We start from the raw sequence: 20416 nt of genomic DNA, 5'->3' as shown, positions 1-20416 counted from the left end.
GTGACAGAGAAGCAAATGCCAGAACCCTGTGTTGCCTGTCATTTATTGAGGTGGCTGCTTTTGTGACTGTCCTTATACCTTCAGTGATGGGAATTATTTCACGATTTGGATTGGAGGGGTTGGTGCATCACAGTCCTGTCCCCTAAGATATAGCCAGCTCCAGCCAGTGCCTGGTGTCGTCCTCTGCTCCAGCAGTAGAGAGTGCTGCTGCCTTGTGTAGACGTCACCACAGCGCCCTGCAATGTACTTGGCTCTCTGGCCCTGCCTCTGTCGAGGCCTCTCCTTGAATGTCCAGAGTACATTTTGACCCCCTCTGTTCAGAAGTTTTCATCTTTGTCTTCTACCTTTCCTCTTTGGGAATAAGAGATTGTTTTGGGTTTGTTCTTTTTTTTTAATAATTTATTTTTTATTTTATGTATATTGGTGGTTTGCCTGCTTGTGTCTGTGTATGGGTGTCAGATCCCCTGGAGTTGTAAGCTGCCATGTGGGTGCTGGGATTTGAACCTGGGTCCTCTGAAAGAGCAGCCAGTGCTTTTAACCGCTGAGCCATCTCTCCAGCCTGAATTTTTATTTTTTGAGACAGGGCTGCACAACATAGCCTAGGTTGGCCTAGAACTCACTATATAGTCTAGGCTGGCCTTGAGCTTTGTAGCAGACTGCTTCAGCATCCTAAGTGCTGGAATTTTATGGCCTAAGCCACCTAAATTGAGCAGTTTTAGTTGCTGTGGGGTCTGTCCCAGCTTCCCACACTGCCAATTGCCTGACACTAAGATCCATCTCAGTGCATCTCTACTGATCCTGAAAAAAGTTTGATTCCCTGGAGTGAAAAGAAAGCACAATAAAGAACCTTGGGATTAAAAAAGCAGGGAGAGACAGCTCCTGGGTAAGGACCTGAACATCAGGCAGCTTTCCTGTGGCCAGCACTTGCCCCGTCTCTGGCTGGTTAGAAAGCATCCACACACACTATCTCGCAGGCACCTCAGTGTTCATAAATTCTTTTCACAAGTCATATGACTTTCACTTACATACATGAATGTTAAATTGAAATTTCATTTTTAGGTTAGAATTGATTTAATTTTTAAATATTTTTTAGAAAAATAAAGTGACCTGGTGGTGGCATGGATTAAACGTGAGGCTATTGGGCTCTTTTACTTTATTCTCATGAAGGTCAGAGAGAGTACAACATGAAACAGGCCTTGTGACATGCCACTGGGGACAAGAGGTCTGGGGAAGGGGGAGGAGGAAAGAATTTCTACTCTAAGACTAGCCAAGATCCCGTAAATTCTGTAGGGTGGAGGATGTTTCTAGATCAACAAGCAGCTAGTAAATTTGATTGACTAAAAGAAAGGAGGTGCCACAATCTTAGAGCAAGATAGCGTTGTAGAGGACAGCAAACATAATTGCAACATGTGGGGAGTCTTGATTTCATGGCATTTGGTACACTGCAGTCCCAACAGCCATGAGGAGAAGGGAAATATTCCTCCCCCACTAAGTTTTTCTCTAAAATCAAAGGCTCCTGAACACTTCTTTACTCTCAGAAAATTAAAGCATTTTGTCTTTAGACTAATGTTACCTGAGAATTGGGGTTCCCTTTTGTTGGTTTTTGGCTTTATAGATAAAAGAATTAAACAGTAGAGTCAGAAGAAAGCTTTAAATTTGAGAGAGAAATCATAGGTTAGGCAAGAAGAGAAATCTGAATCTCTGAAGCAGTCTGGGTGTGGTGGTGCACACCTTTAATCCCGGCTCTCAGGAGGCGGGGCAGAGGCAGACCTGCTCTACATTGTTCAACTATGGCCAGGGCTGTGGTAGAGAGAGGGGATTAACTCTTAAGAGAAGGACAGCAATGTAATATGGGCAGCTTAGAATGTCATGCCTTGAGATAGAACTCAAATTCTGTTCTAACCTGGGAGAGTAGTTTTCCTTAGTGGGCGTCATCTGTCACCTTCACCTTTTCATATTTTACATTTTAAGGAGAGGCAAAGCTGATCATGAGGGAGGGGCTCCATCTTCAGTGACCTCTAACTTGCTAATGTCTGTCTAACCACTTGATAAGAATTAAAAATATACCAAGGAGTGCCAAAAAAACAAAAACAAAAAAACAAAACCTCAGCAGGTCAGAAAACTCTGGAGTGTGCCTCATTTAAACCACTGTATCTCTCTTGACCTGAACCATTATTAGTACGATTGGAGAAGCTCAACTTGATGAAACAAATGTTTGTGCCAGTTTATTTTCTGTTGCTGTCATGAATGCCTGACCAAAAGCAACTTGAGAAGGTAAGAGGTTATTTTACCCAACAACTCCCAGTTTACAATCTGTTGCTGAGGGAAGTAAAGACAGAAACTTGAGCAGAACCATGCAGTGCTGCTTCCTGGCTTGCTCAACCTGCTTTTTATTACAACCCAAGACCACCAGCAATGGCACCACTCCCAAACTTGCCTACTGGAGAGTCTAGGAAGACATTTTCTCAGTTCAGGTTCCCTCTTCCCAGATGACTGTAGCTTGTCTCAAGTTGACAAAAAAAAAAAAAAAAAACAACAACAACAAAAAAAAAAAACCTCACCCGTACTGTATTCTAGCCAAACATTTGAAGTAAACATAAGGTTGCAGTGTTTGTCATTTAAAAACCTAATCAGTGTTTCCTGGGTTGCAAATGTTGCACCGTAGTTTTCCATACAATGGCTGAAGTAATTTTTCCCTTCCTTCCTCCCTTTGGGGGAAAAAATTAAAACGATAGAGCTGATAAAGAGTCTTACCCTAGGGGCTGTGGCAATGGTTCAGTACACTGGCTGCTTTTCCAGAGGACACAGGTTCAGTTCCCAGGACTCAGATGGCAGCTGACAATGGCCCTTAACTCTCCAGTTACAAGTGATCAGAACTCTCTTCTGGCCTTAGGGCCCCAGGCATACAAGTGATACACAGGTGCACACACAGATAAAAAAAAAAAAAAAACTTTACACATTAAAATTTTAATTTTTAAAAGATGTTACCTGTGGCTGTGTGTAAACACTTGTGTATGTACACGGTCTGTGGTACACATGTGGAGGACAGAGGACAATTTTGGGGAGTCAGTTTGCTCTTTCCACCATGTAGGTCCCTGGGATCAAAATCAGGCTTTGCGGTGTCTACCTCTTGAGCCATTCTGCCAGCCTAAAGAGGGTTTTAAAAACTGCCACCCAGGGGCTGGAGAGACGGCTCAGCGGTTAAGAGTACCGACTGCTCTTCCAGAGGTCCTGAGTTCAATTCCCTTCAACCACATGGTGGCTCATAACCATCTGTAATGAGATCTGATGCCCTCTTCTGGTGTGTCTGAAGACAGTGACAGTGTACTCATATACATAAAATAAATAAAAAGATCTAAAAAAAAAACCAAAAAACTGCCACCCAGTGAATCTAGTATCTGACAGGCTGACTAAAAGTTTTCAAATGTCTTTGTAATTGCTAAAAAGTTGACCTAAGGCAGAATTGCTTAGGCATTTATCTTGGAGGTATTTAGAGAGAAAATGGACATTTTTTTTTTTTTTTTTTTTCCGGGGCTTCCTAGGTAAGCGCTCTACCAATAAGCCAAATCCCCAACCCGAGAAAATGGACATTTTTATAGGGGATCTATGTTAGGATATGGTGCACTGTCAGCCATGATATTTTAATATATTTTTAATTTAGTGAACTGAAAGTGTGCAAAGTTGGGTGAGGATCATAAGCCTAAGTTGTCTGATTTGATCACATGATCCTGCAAAGACCTGTGTGATGCCAAATGGTTTGGCAGTACTTGTGGGAGTAATTAGTAGCAGCAGATTCAGAGAGAATATACCTACAAACTCAGGCACACAGATTTTAACAGATGCAATGTGGAAGAACAGGTTTTCAAGGCTGTAGTTTTCTGACTGGTGGAAAAAAACCAAATACATTTAAAAACAGCAGTGTATATAAAGAGAAAACTTTTGTTTGCTCACCTTGGTCAGGAAGGATGCTGATTTGGGGGTGATCATTTGAATGCATACAAAGAGAATCCGTTTGCAGCCAGGCATGGTGTCACACACCTTTAATCCCAGCACTGGGGAAGCAAAGCCAGATGAATATCTCTTGAGTTCAAGGTTAGCCTGGTCTACATATTGAGTTCCAGTCCAGCCAATGCTACATAAAATGAAGCTTTATCTCAAAAAACAAAGGAAGAAAGGTTTGCTCACATACATACATGTGTGTGTGTGTTGCCATATATGAGTATAGATGTCACAGGACAACTTTTAGGAAATGCTTCTCTCCTTCTATTATATTTTAAAGAATTATTTATTTTATGTGAGTACACTGTAGCTGTCTTTAGACCTATCAAAAGAGGGCATCAGATCCCGTTACAGATGGTTGTGAGCCACCATGTGGTTGCTGGGAATTGAACTCAGGACCTCTGGAAGAGCAGTCAGTAGTGCTCTTACCCGATGAGCCATCTCTCCAGCCCTCCTTCCATGTGTTGAACTTGGTGGTAAGCACCCTTACGGGATGAGCCATCTCACTGGTTCGGTAGCTGTTTTCAACAGAATTGGTGTTAGTGATTCACATCAGAGTCATTTCCAATACTCTTGAACCAGAGCTGTTGTGCTTATAATGTTTGGAGTTGACCCAAGGATTGGATGGGAAATTGGATAAGCTATTTTATGTAGCCAGGCCTCTTGTTGCAGGCCTATAACCTCAAGCTATTTAAGTGCCCGAGTTGGGAGTTCAAGGACAGCTTGAGCATTTAGGGAGATCCTGACTCTAAAAGTATAAGGAAAAGTGTGATATAGCTCAGTGGTACAATATTTTAGTTCCTAGTAAGAAAATAAAATATTCTGTGGTCATTGCAGTGATATATACATGTATTGAAATATTATGTTTTATCTCATACATAGTTATCTTGGAACAAAAGTAAAATGTTTAAAATAAAAATTTCAAAGACAGACCAGACAAAACAAGAGAGCCAAGAACATAGGCTGGGTTCTGCATGCATACAAGGTCCTGAGTTCAGTTCAGCATGAATTAAGATGGGTACAGTGCACAACTTAGGAGGTTGAGGTAGGAGGACTAAAAAAAAAAAAAAAATTCAGGAGTGAGTGCTAAGCAAGGTGTCTAAACCACAGAACCAGCAGTCTCCCCTTTCCTGAGCCAGAGTTCCAGGGACACTGTGGACATCTTTGTTTGCAAAGGTTCGTTGAGGGCAGCCCCCAGTCTGTCCCATCTCGGTTTGCAGAAAGCACTGACGTGTATCTCTTCTGTTGTACGCTTCCATTCAGTTTGCTTCCAGTGAGTAAGTCTAAGTCATTTGAAAAAAATAAAATTCAGGGTCATTCTTGGCTTTGCAGTGAATTTGAGGTCAGCCTGAGCAAAGCAGATAAAGCAAATGAAAACAAGGAACCTGCAGAGGCTTCTAGCAGTTATGAGGCCTATGCAGTTACTGTGGTACCTCCCCGTATCACTGTGGTATGTGACTGCTGCTTTCTTTGTTGGAAGGCAAGTGGAAGGCTCACCACAGCATTGCTTCAGAATGCCTGTACACGTCTCGATTGAATGTCAGGAAGTATCAAAAGCACAAGAGATGTATTACAGTTGTTATACCAGTTCTGGGTATAGATATTTTGCTTTAATATTTTAGGGTCTAATCTGAACTTAATTTTAGGTTTTTATTGGGTTTTTGTTGTTTACTTTGTTTGGCCTTTTTGAGCCAAGATTTCACTAGATAACCCTGCCTGGCCTGAAACCTCTACGTGTAGACCAGGCTACTCTCAAACTCATAGAGATCTACCTACCTTTGCCTGCTGAACACTGCAAATTTAATGTCGTGCCCATAGAAAACAATCTCAATTCTTCCTTTCTTGGTACTGATGTGTTTTAGCAGGTTCATATAGAAACCTGATTTAGTCATCAAATGAATTAATAACCCTGGCAGCAGTGACAGATGCCACCTCCTCCAGGTTGCCCTCAGTCCCAGGGTTAACTAGCTCTTTGCCAGACCCACTTTGACATCCTTCTGTCACTTTGCTGCAAGGGCAGCTTGAACAGTGTCAACCTTTCTCAGTACTTGAGAAAAGGTGGGACTTGAGTTATTTAGCTCTCTGGAATTGTTCCTGATTAGGCCCCAACAGATTCCAAAGATCCCCTTTTTCCTCTGCTGGTCTTAAAGGGTCAGGCCCGTTGGTCTTGTGTGTTTGGGGAGGTCCAAAATGATGATGGACTCCCCTTTGGACACAGGACCTGGATACAAAAAATTAGCATTCAGCCTAAAAGCACCGAGTGCCTAAGCCTAGCCAGCTATGTTTCTATGAGAATTCATAAGTCCTTTTCATGAAACTGTGGGGATAGCTAATCCTGGCCTGATGTGCAATGCGAGGTTAAAAACATGGTGACTTGTCACAGCACAGTTCTTGTTCCTTTTGCTGTGGGCTGACTCTACATTGCTTGCTTTGTTTGCTCTAGAATGGAATCTACTCACTATTTACTAAAGTGGAATGCGATTCTTGGGGGAGGAAGGTCTGTCCACTGGGGCTTGCATCTTAAAGAGAAAGGAGCCCCGCTCTTCTGTGACTGATTGCTAGGGGCTTCATTATGCTTGAGTAAACCCAGATTTCAGTCCTGGGACAGATTTTTTTTCACACCAGAGCTGTTTTGTGTCTTAGTTTAAAGTTTTTTTGTTTTGTTTTGTTTTTGTTTTTGTTTTTTATGATCCTTGCCTTACTTCAATAGTGCAGACCAATTTTAAACTTCTTATCAGCATTGCAGAAGTGAGCATTAGAACGCTTAGGTATTAGACTTTGGATTCTGACAAACATGGCCACTCCCTGACCTTGGACAAGTTAAATTCTAGACTTAAGTTTCTTGGAGGGGGAGGTGGCATTATGACAATGAAATTTACTAACTTGGCTAGTTGTGCATGTAAGTTGTGACTCCAATACTTGTTAGCAATTCCTCCTGAAATCGACACATTTGGTTTACCTTAGAAGCCAGCAGTGCACTCAGGCACCATGGGAGCAGTGTGGAGGAAAGACCACCGCCAGTAGTAGCTCTAGGTCCTGTTTCCTGTTACTAATAAGCTTCATGCTGCTGGCACATGCTTTGGTTTTCCTCAAGGATCTGGCTATTCTTAGTCACTGCTGACTGAAGGAGCAGCTAGATTTTAGTTGCAGATGGGTTAGTATCCATGCCAGAGTTTACTGCGTTTCTTCAAAGGGGTTTTTCAGCTTCTGGAATCCCATTTAGGGGAAGCTCATGGACTCTCTTGGTGTGTCTGCTCTTAAAACATAAGCTTTTCCTAGAGTTTTTGTTTAATTTATGTTTAAAGGAATTTAGTATATTGCATTGAAAGATTTCATTTGAGACTCCTAAGCTTTGCAGTGAGGGAGGCTGTTCCTAGGTTCTTTTAATAGCAGGCGGCCTTCTTATAGCATTGTGACAGTTAGTGTAATGAGATTTTCAGGCAATTTCCACCCAGCAGAGTTTAAATCTGTCAACATTAGTAGGTCACCCCATTTTCCTCCTTTCTTCGAGCAGTCTTTTTATGTCAGTGGGCCTTACCCTAGCAGTGTAGGGGAAGTATGAAAAATGGAGGGAGCTTTGCCAGTTTGTAGTAAGAAGTGAACGACAAACCTCTCTTCTGCTGCATCATCCCACCTGTATCATGGCCAGTAACTGTTGCTGCTGGGGATGTAGTCAGTGACATAGGCTGTCCTGGAGTGTACAAATCCCCAGATTTGATCCCCAGAACTAGAGTGGGACACCAAAAACTATGACTTTTCTCTCCTCTAGGCAACCCTGAACTGATTTCAGGTATGGCTATGGCAAGTAGGAAAGGAGCTTCTTTTAAAAGAAGCATCCTTAAGGGGTTGGGGATTTAACTCAGTGGTAGAGCGCTTGCCTAGCAAGCACAAGGCCCTGGGTTCGGTCCCCAGCTCCGGAAAAAAAAAAAAAAAGAAGCATGCTTAAATACTTAGTTTTGTTGCAATAAAGAATCATCTATCATTCAAGTTGGGAAATAGAATGTTTTGAGGTACTTCTTGGTGTTTTTCTCCCTCTGAGACAGGTGCTACTGTGTAGCCCTGACTGTCCTGGAGCTTACTATGTGCTGTGTAGACCAGGCTGGCCTCAAGGTCCCAGAGATCCACCTCCCTCTGCCTCCTGAGAACTGGAATTAAAGATGTGACCGCCACACCCAGCTGCTTTGGGTTCTTTGATAGAGTTTGCTCTTTTCAGTGCTGTTTGTCATGTCTTGACTTGAACCCAGCTGGTGGGTGGGTGGATGGTGAAAAGATCACGCACCACGCAGCTTCAGAGCCTGGTAGGAAGAGGAGCAGAGATAAGTACTCCATAGTACTCCTCCGGCGGTCTCACTCCTTGCTGTCAGCCTGCCTCTGTCTTAAATGCTTTTGCTCCCTGGCCACACACCTCTGACTGTTCTTCCAGTGACAAATGGGGAATCACTCTCAGGAATCTAAACTAAGATTCTTAAGGCTGTGTCCTGTTTCATACTGAGAAGTCAGTTGTCCCCAGTGAAATTACCTGCAAATGTTTTTCCTAGAAGTATCACAGGTTTATAATCCTAGCACTTGGGAGGCTACAGCAGAATTGCCACAAATTAAAGGCCAGCCAGGGCTACATGTTAGGACACTGTCTCAAACCCAGCCCTTCAAGAAACAAAACCAAAAAGGGACAGTAGTTGTGACATACTGGAAAATTCAGTGCTGGTTTTCGGTGGCTCACTTACTAAGCATATGTGTTTTGTTTGTTTTAAAAATTATTTATTTTTATGTCTGTGAGTACATTGTCACTGTCTTCAGACGCACCAAAAGGTGGCATCAGATCCCATGACAGATGGCTGTGAGCCACCATGTAGTTGCTGGGAATTGAGCTCAGGACCTCTGGAAGAACAGTCAGTGCTCTTAATCACTGAGCCATCTCTCTACCCCCCCCCCTTTTTTTTTTTTTTAAGATTTTTTAAAAAATAATTTTATGTGTATGAGTGTTTTGCCTACAAGTGTGGATATGCACTGCTTGTGCTCCTGATGCGTTCAGATGTAAGAAGAGGATATTGAGTTGCATAACTGGAATTACAAATCATTGTTTGTAAGCTACCATGTGAGTGCTTGGAACTGAACCTAGGTCCTCCACAAGAGGACCATCTCTCTAGCCCCTGGTTTTGTTTTTAGACACTAGATCTCAAATAATGCAGATGTCCTCAAACTTGATGTGTAACCAGAGTTGGCTTTGAAACCCTGATCTCCTGACTCTATATCCCAAGTGCTAGGATTGCAGACATTTGATACCTTACCTGGCAGGTTTTGTTTTGTAGTAATGTGTTGTGTTTTTGAGCCTGTAGCACAGGCTGGCCCCAAAATCACAGTTTTTTTGTTTTGTTTTGTTTTGTTTTGTTTTGTTTTGTTTTTGTCTCAGCCTCTCCAAACTACCATGAAACTTGGGATTTCAAGTGGGAACTGCCATGCCCGGCTGAAAGGAGTTTTCCTGATTTCATTTGAATGTCTCTGAATAGGTCGTAAATGGACTAGATGACTTCATTGGACCTCTTTTGGGTCTATTGGCCTGTTGGACATATGTATAAATCATTTCCAGTCTCATGCTAACATGAAGCTCGGCTCTTCTGAGCTCATCCCTGAAGCCTGGTGATGTGACTCTCCTTTTCCTTTTCAGGGAAGCAGAATCCTTCAAGGAACAAGGGAATGCATATTACGCTAAGAAGGACTACAACGAAGCTTATAACTATTATACAAAAGCCATAGGTAAGAAGTGCAGCCGGGAGATTGACTTGCCAGATGTATAAATGGTTCCTGCCTAAGCTCACGACTCACTCATCCTTGGGATCAGTGATTCTGGCTACAATGCCTAGCATATGCATCCGATGGTTGGTGCTTCCTTCTCTATCTTAGGAAACAAAAATGAGTCTAATCTCCACGTTCTTTTTTTTTTTTTTTTTTTTTTGGTTCTTTTTTTTTTGAGCTGGGGACCGAACCCAGGGCCTTATGCCTTCCTAGGCAAGCGCTCTACCACTGAGCTAAATCCCCAACCCCTAATCTCCACGTTCTTAACATGTCTTAACATGCCAGCGTGTTTTATTTACTTTTAAGGCAGTTTCATGTAGACCAGCATTGAACTTTCAATTGAAGATGGCCATGAACACAGACGGCATTGAGCTTGTACATGTTACAAACAAGCCACAGTTCACTAAGCACATTGGCCTTCTCCACCCCCCAAAACAGTTCAGTGCTGTAGCTTTTCTCTTCTGTTGTGTTGTGGTGGTGCTGGGGATGAGATCAGGCCTTTCTAAATTCCTATGTAAAGTGGCTCTACCTTTGTGCTCCAGGCCAGCCCCTAGAGCTATAACTTTAAAAATGGATGCATCATTTCCCTTCTAGTTTGCCCATGACCTTTGAAGAGAGTGTCAACATGGAAGGGGGTTTTGTGCAGTCCTGGGCTTTCACTTGCTCTCTACTCCCTGTTCACCCCTCAGCCTTTTATCATTATTACTTGTGTGAGTGTGTGTGTGTACATGCGTGTGTGTACGCATGCGTAAGTGCTTGCTATGGCATATGTGTGGGACTCAGGATAACTTGCTGAAGCTGGTTATTTCCCTTCGCCATGTGGACTGACCCGGCCTGCAGGGCAGTCAGCGGAGGTTGGGGACCACCTAGGAGAGAATGGGGGACAAGAGACATGAAAAAAGATGCCAAGACAACAGTCTGATCAAGGGGACAAATTTATTTTTTCCCAAGGCTGAATTTATACCATAGCAGGGATAACAAAGGGAGAGGGGAAGTGGGAAACATCCACAAAAGCCAAGGACACAGCTCTTGTGGTCAGGCAATCGGCTGACATCAACAGGATGTCAGAAAGGTCACAAGTTTGTCATATCATTAGGCATCTTGACCACCAGATTTGTATTAGTCTTCTGCAGCTGGCTGGGGATTTCCCATGAACCCAGCCATACTTAACTCTAACTCTAATATTAACATTAATAATGGGGGGTTTTAAGGACATCACTCCCAACAGTGGACCATGTGAAATCTCGGGTCATCAGGCTTGATGACAAGCGCCTTTACCTGCTGAGGCTGGCCCTCTTTTTTAAAATCAACTTTATTGTTTGTTTGTTTGTTTGTTTTTAAATAAAGTTGGAAATAAAAGTCACAACGCGATAAAATTACCCAGACCCCCTATAATTACAATAGGCATTCTGACACTGTGGATCGTCACGTTAGATTTTTACACTTTCTCTGTCAAATAAATGTTTAATAAACTTTCCCACTACCAAAACCAAAAAACTCTGTGATACAATTAGAACTAGAAAAAAACACCTCATCCATATTATGAGGTATAATATACCCTCTTCCATAGCTCCTGTCATCACCTGCATTCGGCTTCTACTCAGGCCAGACAGCTGCCTTTCTTGTTCTCTTTCTGCATATTATACTATACCCACACGTACATTTGTTTATATGTGTATGTAAGTTAAAGATTTTTTTCTTTTTCTGAGTTTATGTGTCCTAGTATTACACATTCTAAGGTCTTCATTTTTGTGACTGCATTTTTATTAAGAGCAGAGGGGTTGGGAATTTAGCTCAGTGGTAGAGCGCTTGCCTAGCAAGCACAAGGCCCTGGGTTCGGTCCCCAGCTCCGAAAAAAAGAATAAAAAAAAAAAAGAAAAAAGAGCAGAACAGGATCCATATATATAAGGCAGCAGTAGATATGTACATATACCCAGGAAAGAAAGAGCTGGGCCTTGTGGCAGTTATATCTTTAATGTTTTCAGAACTCTCCAAGTTGGTTTCCACATTGGCTGTATTAAATTGTACTCCCCCTACAGTGATTAAGTTTTCTCCAAATCCTCTCCAACAGTTATTGTCAACTTTGTTGATAGTCACTTTGATTGGGATGAGCAGATATCTCAAAATAATTTTAATGGTTTTGTTTGTTGGTTTTGACTTTGGATTTTTGAGACAGAATTTCTCTGCATAATAATAGCCTGGCTGTCTTGGAACTCTCCGAGAGCTTCCCGGCTCTGCCTTGAGTGCTGGGATTAAAGGCATGTGCCTGGCTCTGAGATTTCATTTGAGACAGACTGGCCTGGAACTGACAGAAATCCTGCTTTAGCTTCCTATGTCCTAGCTCCTTCAACATGTTTGTTTGATTTTCTTGACATAATTCTCTTATTGTCCCAACACACACTCTTTTGGTGTGTGTATGCACACGCACGGGCATGGGGGTGGGGTGGGGAGTGAACGAGAACAAAAACATGAGTACGAGCGTGTGGGTTGGAGATTGCTTTTCTGTGTCATTCACAGAGGCAGTGACTCAGGCGACTCTGGAGCTAATTAATAGGATTGGCCTTGAGAGCGAGTTTGTTTGGAGGCCCCTTCTCTCCCGTCAAGGCTGGAGTCCCAGGCAAGTCACTGTACTTGCCCAGGCTTTACTTGGCTTCTGGAGACCTTGATGTGGATGCTCACCCTCTGACAAATTTAGCTCCGAAACATCTCTCTAGGCCTCCCGTGAACTAACCCTTGGAGAGGTAACCCGTACGTAAGATCAGGAGCCTGTGCTGAGCTTTGTTTTGTTTTGTCTGAGTCAGGGTCTTACTGTGTAGCCTTGGCTGCCTTGGAACTGGCTCTGTAGACTAGACTGGTCTTAGACTTGTAGAGATCTGCTGCTGCTGTCTCTGTAGTGCTGGGATTAAAGGGTGAATCACTATACCCAGCTAAACTTTCTTTTTACATATTTTATATTTTTGGTTTTTATTTTATGTGTTTTGAGTATTTTACATGTATGTATGTACATCACATGCGTGTTTGGTGCGGGTGTCGAATCTCATAGAACTGGCATTACAGATGCTTGTGATCCACCATGCAGGTCCTGGGACTCAAATCCAAGTCCTCTGTAAGAACAACAAGTGCTCTTAGCCACTGAGCCGTCATCTCTCCAGCCCTCTGTGCTGAACTTTTTATGTTCTATTATCTGTCCTATAGATATGTGTCCTAAAAATGCCAGCTATTACGGTAATCGAGCAGCCACATTGATGATGCTTGGACGGTTCCGGGAAGCTCTTGGAGATGCGCAGCAGTCAGTGAGGCTGGATGACAGTTTTGTCCGGGTATGTAGTGTAGCCCTTTGGTGAAGATCAAGTGTCTATACAGTTGTGTTGCTCTACCCCAGGGTTTCTCAGTCCTACAAATGAGTGCTGTTCTGAGCATTACAGAATGTTCTACAGTGTCTCTGCCCTATAGCTGCTAACCATCAGGAGCACTTCCTCTTTTCACTGTGACAGCCACAACCTAGTTGTGACAGTGTCCCCTGAAGGTAGAGTGCTCCCGTTGACAACACCTGCGCTAGCCTTTTCACTGTGTGTTGGTGTCTCGACTGTTTGCTGTTGTGTTGATTTCTTTCTGCCTGTGCAGTCATGTTTCTTTCCTTCCTTTGTGCTCTTTCTTCTAGGGACACCTCCGAGAAGGCAAGTGCCATCTCTCACTTGGGAATGCAATGGCAGCATGTCGCAGTTTCCAAAGAGCCCTAGAACTGGATCATAAAAATGCCCAGGCACAGCAGGAGGTAGGTCTCATCTGTTCCTGTGAGAGGTGGCGGTGCCTGCGTCTAGAAAGAATACTGACCCAGTAAGGCAGGGCTGACAGTCCCACTCCATCAGCAGCTGCACTTAGCAGACTTTAGGCAAATCTCGTAGTCTTTGGGACTCTGTTTCCTCAACTGTTGAATAAATTTTCAGTTTGTAAAAAGTGGAAAACTTCTGAGATGACTGGTCTATAGGTCTAATGCTTCAAGGGACTCAGTAATAAAGTTTCTGAAGAAATTCAAAGCTGGGTTGTAGCTAAGTTATAGAACATTCGTCTAGCATGTTCTGAGCCTGGGGTTCAGACCTCGGTGCTGTCGGAAAGAATTGGTGTATGTTCAGACGTGGCTTAAGCTGGCAACACACATCTTTCAGTTGCGCCATTGTGTGGTAGGTACCTGGACACATTTTAGTGAGCATCTCAAAACTGCCCAACCCCTGGCTTACGTTGTCCATATTCCTGACAGGAATTCCACATTAAACAAAAAAGTGGGGTCTTGCCATTTTCTATTTTCTTTTAAAAGATAGGGCCTCGATGCCAGAAATATACCTCACTGGAAAGAGTGCTCACCTAGTGTGGATGAGGCCCTGGTTTTGATCTCCATTCCCAATAAAACCATATGTGGTGGTGCATACTTTGGAATCCCAGCACTTAGGCGATGGAAACTGAAGGACCAGTTCAAGACCATCTGCAGCTACATGACAAGTTTAAGGCTAGCCCAGGCTACATGAGACCTTGTCTCAAAACAAGACAAAAAATGTGCCTTCATGTAGTCCAGGCTAACTGGCCTCATCTGTCTACATACTGGAAAGGTCTATTTGTCACTATTTTTATGTGTATTGCTCTATGGGACCTTTTGGAAATGGAGTTATAAACAGGTGTGAGCCACCATGTGTGGTTGCTAGGACTTGAACCCAGGTCCTCTGGAAGAGCAGCCAGTGCTGAGCCATCTCTCCAGAACCTGTCACCAGCTTTTTGAGGAAATGTTTAATATTTTCCTTGGAGTGGAGGTTTTGTTTTTTGAGGCAAGGTTTCTCAGTGTATCCTAGGCTGTTATGGAATTTGTACTGTACACTGGCTCTGGCAGCCATGTTGGAGGTCAGGGTTATTGCCTGGAAGATCAGTTCTCATGCTCTACCTTGTTTGAAACAGTGTCTCTAGTTTTTTGTCTTTGAGACAAGAGCCTCTTTATATACCTGTGAATGACCTGGAGCTGGATGTATAGACCAGGCTGCCCTTTGCCTCTCAAGGGTTGGGATTACAGTGAACACTACAGTGGCCCACAAGATAGGGTCTCTTGTTTGCTTGTCCATACTCTCAGCTAACTGGAGATTCTGGTGTTCCCATCCGTCTTGCCTTAGCAGCACTGGGTTTATATATGCACAGTGCCATGACGGGTTCAACATGGGTTATGGGATTTGACCTCAGGTCTTCGCACTTGTATAGCGAGTGTTTACACGCTGAAACATCTCCCTAACCTTGATTTTGTTTATTATATTTGCATATATATGCATGCCACCTGTATATCTGTGCCTTCAGAAGCCAGAAGAGGGTATCAAATCCCCTGGGGTGGAGTTAACAAGTTATAAGCTGGGACTAAACTCAGTATGTGGAAGAGCAGCCAGAGCCCTCAAACATTGAGCCATCTCTCCTGTGCCCTGCCCCATGCTCTCCCCACCCCTTTTACTGGGTTTTAAGACCAGGTCTCTTTGTAGCTGCATCTCTGTCTGATTTCTACGTAATCCAGGTTAACCTCAAACTTGCTATTCCCCTCCTGAGTGCTGACATTACAGACATGCAGCACCATGCCTGGCTTTTTGATGTGATTCTTTTTTTCCTTCTTTCTTTTTTGAGGTAGAGTTTCACTATATAGCTGTGTAGGTATAGCTGGCCATAAACTCACAGAAATGTACCTGCCTCTCTCTTTTAAGTGCTGGGATTAAAGGTGCTTGCCACTGAAAGACCCCCAAAGTGGGGAGACCCTCACTCAAGTCTCGGGATAACGCAAGAACTCACGAGAGACCGATCTTGATGCAATCAATAAGAGGTTTATTGATAGGGACGACAGAAACCAGTGCACTGGGGTCGAGACTCGTATGCCACACAGGAGTAGAGGAGTTCGACCTCGAATGATTGGGAGAAGGGGTATTTAAAGGAAAAACCATACCGAATCACAAGGAAGAACCTCCTGTTTCTCATGATTGTTCTTTAAGATTTTAATCTAACTTTATGGTTAACCAGTTCCTGCTACTATGGTCAGCTGCTATTATGGTCAGCTACTATTATGGTTAGCTAGTTTCTGGAACAAAGTGGCTGAACTAGCTGGTACAATTACTCTTTCTGTGATCAGCTAGTTTCTGGAACAGGCAGTTCCAGGGCCCGCTTTTGGCTTCAACTTTTGTCTAGGGGGTAATTTTAAACTTTTTCCTTTCAGCCACCATGCCCAACTTCTGTGATTTTAAAAAGTTGTGTTGTTAAGACGTCTCACTATATAGTTCTGACTGTTCTGGAATTCACTATGTAGACCAGGCTGGCCTCAAACTCTAAGAAATCTGCCTGCTACCTCTTGAGTGCCAGGATTACAGGTGTGTGCTACCATACCTGGCCTCAATAATATTCTCTCTCTCTTTCTCTTTCTTTCCTTTTTTTTATTCCGGTGGGGAAGGGGTCTTATCAAGCAAGACAAGGTGTCTCAGGGTAGCCCTGGCTCTCCTGGACTTGGTTTGTAGACCAAGCCGGCCTTGAACTCACAGAGATCTGCCTCATGAGTGCTGGGATTAAAGTCGTGCACCACCACACCCACCCCCTCCTTCAGGGATATTCTTGATAGAAGGAATTCACTAGGGCCTTAGTGGCTTTCATGATTGTTCAACCTAAACTTCCCTTCTTTTCCTGGTGTAGTTCAAGAATGCCAATGCGGTCATGGAGTATGAGAAAATAGCAGAAGTGGATTTTGAAAAGCGAGATTTCCGGAAGGTAAAGTAGAAGTGACTGCAGCCCACCGCCTCTGTGCTGAGATGATACAGAACAATCTAGACTAGAGCACTGTCATTCGATTTGGCTTTGACTTTTTCTCTCTTAAAAGTATTTTTTGCTAAGTCTCTTTCTTAACTTTATTTGACTTTTCAGTTAGGAGCAAAAACCACCTTGCTTATATTCCTGTTGGTTATGTTAGGTAGTGTCTCAGAGCTGTACTAATTAATTAATGAAGGAAAAACCAGCTGGGAATAAATATTGGGAGGGGTTGATTAATCCATGTTTATCTGATTATGATGTTGAACTTGCTTCTAATGGAGTAAATGCTATAAATAAGAGTGGGGAGAAACCCTTGTTACATTTTTGGAGTGTATGTAACCTGTTACCATCACCTTTCTGCCACAGTCGGCCAGCCCCAGCTTCAAAGGGCTAGGATTACAGCCTGAGCCACTGCTCCCTTTTGGATGTTATTTTGGGGTTTGTGTGCAGTTCAAGCTGGCCTGAAAGTTGGCGGTCCTCTGCTGCCACTACACCCAGCTCGCTGTTAGGCTTTAGTAAACCTCACAGTGTGTGGTGGGTTCTGACAATCTGTGTGTTAAAGGGGTTGGTGTATCTGAAATAGGGAACAATTGTGAAAGTTCCAAGATTTTTCTAGAACTTGTAGTTAAGCTTGAAGCATTGATCCTCCTGTTTCTTATATAGTATCGAGAACTAGCTTTCAATAAAAAATGAAAGTAGGAAGCAGATTGACAGAGGTAAGAAATCCTTATCAGGAGATTTGTGGGCTCCTTCAGCAAGGTGATTAGTCCAGGGGAGGAGCTGGGCATCATGTGTAGGGGTTTGTAGGGCTTTCAGTAGCAGAAGTGTTCAGAAGATTTTTGGGGAACAAATTAGCTTCCTTTTTGACTTTCACACTGTGAGGCTTTTATTTGTGAATCAATATATCTGACTAGTTTATGCAAAACCCTAACATTAACCTACTGTCTTCTGCCCATTGGTTTTGATAATCATAATGTCTTTGTAGTGTGATTCCTCTGTGTGTGTGTGTGTGTGTGTGTGTGTGTACAATTTGGAAAGCAGTTCTAACTACTGTCACGTTTTTGTTTTTTTTTTTTTCCCCTGAGGCTCACATAGGCAAAAGCTTTGTCCTGAAAGGCAGGCAGTCTTTTGGGTTTCTTTTCTCTCTTGCTCACTCTGGAGCCAGAATCCTGAGTTTGTGACAGAATCCTCTGTTTCTGACATCCCAGCCCCCCCACTCTAGCTCATGGTGATGTCACAAATGAAGAATTATGATCCTGGCAGGGGAAACAGATGAACTTGGAAGAAACAAAGATCTTCTTTGCCTGCAGCTGTCCCTCCTGGGGACGTGGTGGGGGTGGAAATAAGCATTGCTGGGCCTCAACTGATGACTCCTCATACGAGCAGGGCCAGCTCTGCATAGGACGTTGTCCTTGTGGAGCCAAAGGGTGTGGCTGCTCAACTGTCCACTGGCTCTTCCTCTTCGTCTCATTCTTTAACAGTTTGAAGAAATCAGTACCTCAGTTGTTATTACTGCCCTTAGAACTTCAGTGACCAGTGCCACTAAAGGAGTGCCATCTTGTCCTTGCTGCATTGGCAGGACAGGAAGTGTCAGTAGACTGCTCAGTGTTTTCTTTCTTGCTTGTGGGTTTTCCTTTTTGAGATAAGGACTCAATGTAGCCCTGGCTGTCTTATAACTGGCTGTGTAGACCAGGCTGGCCTTGAACTCACAGAGATCTGCCTGCAATTGCACCCACCTTGGCAGGTGTTTTTAATCTCAATTTTTGAATAGACCCTCTTCTTAGTAGAAATAAGAAGCATGAGAGGATATTAGTGATGAGTGTTCCTTCAAACAGGCCCTCTGGTCTGCCTCTTCACTCTCCTACCTGACCCCAGTGCTGGGGTAGGGCTCAGTGTCAAGTTCTACCACTGAACTGTTGTCTCCAGCCTTTTCCTGTACCATGTTGTACATACATCAAATACAGACATTTAGTTTTGTTTGCATGAAGGAAGTGCACTGTTCATATTATGTACCTTTTATAGGTACTCTGCATAGGTCTTGGAGGTCTTTCTACAGGATACATGGAATATTAGTGCATTCCTCTTTAGAGCAATGAAGTATATCCTATCAGTCTACAAAATGGAAGTTGCCTTTCCTTGCTTTTAGAATTCATACTCAGAGTCTTAGAGGTAACGGTGTGTCTCTCCCCCACCCCCACCCCCCCACCCCCGGAGCTGGGGACCAAACCCAGGGCCTTGTGCTTGCTAGGCAAGAGCTCTACTACTGAGCTAAATCCCCAACCCCAACCCCCAACCGTGTCCCTTAATTGCACATTTCTCCTTTGGTCCTTGTTCTTAGGGAGAATGTGATTTAGTGAGGAGATCCCAGGAATAGCAGCTAAATAAGAAATGAGAGCTCAGAGAAGAAAGTTATGGGAAAGATGAATTCATGGAGAGCTGTGTGTCCGACAGAGTGAGCTCACTGTAGCTTTGATAAAGAGGCTGACTTGTGATTTACACGGAGCAGCCTAGTGTGGTAGTAATGTGACCTCCATTAGAATCCTTATAGCTAGCTAGTACACTGTGGGATTTTATACTGAAGTAAGTGTCAACTCAGTAACAAGATGTGCTTTAATCCCAGTACCCAGGACGCAGAAACAGCTAGATCTCTGTGAGTTCAAGGCCAGCCTGAACTATATGGTGAATTGCAGACCACCTAGAGCTGCACACTAAAACTGCTTTTTTTCTTAATGTTTCCAAAAATGTATTTATTTGCATGAATATTTTGCCTCTATGTATGTCTGTGTACTTTGTGCATACCTGGAACCCTTATAGACCAGAGGAGAGCATTGAATACCCTATTTGGATCCCTTGGGACTGAAGTTACAGACAATTGTGAGCCACCATATGGGTTCTGGGAATTGAACCCAACCAAGTCTTCTGGAAGAACAGCCAGTGCCCTTAACATCTAAGTCATCTCTCCAGGCTCATCTCCCTCCCTCTGTCTTTTAAATATGTGAAGCTGTTGTCACAGGAAGAGGTGGCGTGTGTGCCTCAGTTTCTGTTCTGTGTGCAGCACTCAGCCTGTGCCAGGTGGTTCTTGCTATTCTTGTCTCACTTGAGAGCTAAAGCCTGACAGACAGTGAAAATAGTAAATTATGTCTGTGAGAAGAATGTGAGCTTTGATCATAGTCACTGTGGGGTCACAGTGATGGAGGCTGCTTTCTTGGTTAAGGTTAGAGGCTCTGGCATCCTACTGTATTTAAGATGGATCTTTGAGTGACCTAGAGCCTTGCTTTGTTCTCTGCTCCTTAGTCTTCTCATCACTACAGTAAAGGTAATGATATCACTTACTACTCCATGGGTAATGAATGACATACTTAGCGTTAGCTGTTGTGTGACTCCACTGTTTTCATGGAATGGATGTGAGGAAGCTTTGATATTATTGCACCAACCAACAGTGATGTCTTTGAGCAAACTCAAGTGAAGGCAACTTCTGGAGTTGAAGAGCTAACTTGCTTTCCTCTTCCCTTAGGTTGTTTTCTGCATGGACCGTGCCCTAGAATTTGCCCCTGCCTGCCATCGATTCAAAATCCTCAAAGCAGAATGCTTAGCGATGCTTGGTCGATACCCAGAAGCACAGTTTGTGGCCAGGTATGCGGTCTAGCCAGTTCATTACTGAAATGCAGAGTGGACTACTGGCTGCTTGCTGCCTGGGGGCTGTGAGTGTTGACTAGGGTTGTTCATGCCTTCCTGGAGCATAAAGCCAAAGGTTAAAGCAGGTTAGATCCACGACCCACAAGGTGTGTAGGGTGCAGCAGCGGTGCTTGAGCCGTGT

At 43.5% G+C, this 20416-nt stretch overlaps 1 protein-coding gene across 2 annotated transcripts in view; it reads left to right on the top strand.

The window, feature by feature from the left end:
• Dnajc7 (DnaJ heat shock protein family (Hsp40) member C7) overlaps positions 1–20416 on the top strand; it is a 35471-nt gene that overhangs the window by 6500 nt on the left and 8555 nt on the right. The window contains exons 2-6 of one of the 2 annotated variants that reach the window (XM_032912047.1): positions 9665–9753; positions 12988–13112; positions 13454–13567; positions 16486–16560; positions 20114–20232. In XM_032912047.1, coding sequence (XP_032767938.1) covers positions 9665–9753; positions 12988–13112; positions 13454–13567; positions 16486–16560; positions 20114–20232 — 522 coding nt within the window. The remainder of the gene's footprint in view (positions 1–9664; positions 9754–12987; positions 13113–13453; positions 13568–16485; positions 16561–20113; positions 20233–20416) is intronic. The other variant, XM_032912048.1, reaches the window with a different exon arrangement.

Source organism: Rattus rattus, chromosome 9 (assembly GCF_011064425.1).
Source record: "Rattus rattus isolate New Zealand chromosome 9, Rrattus_CSIRO_v1, whole genome shotgun sequence".
Classification (NCBI taxonomy): Eukaryota; Metazoa; Chordata; class Mammalia; order Rodentia; family Muridae; genus Rattus; species Rattus rattus.
This window is presented reverse-complemented; position numbering and strand designations above follow the sequence as displayed.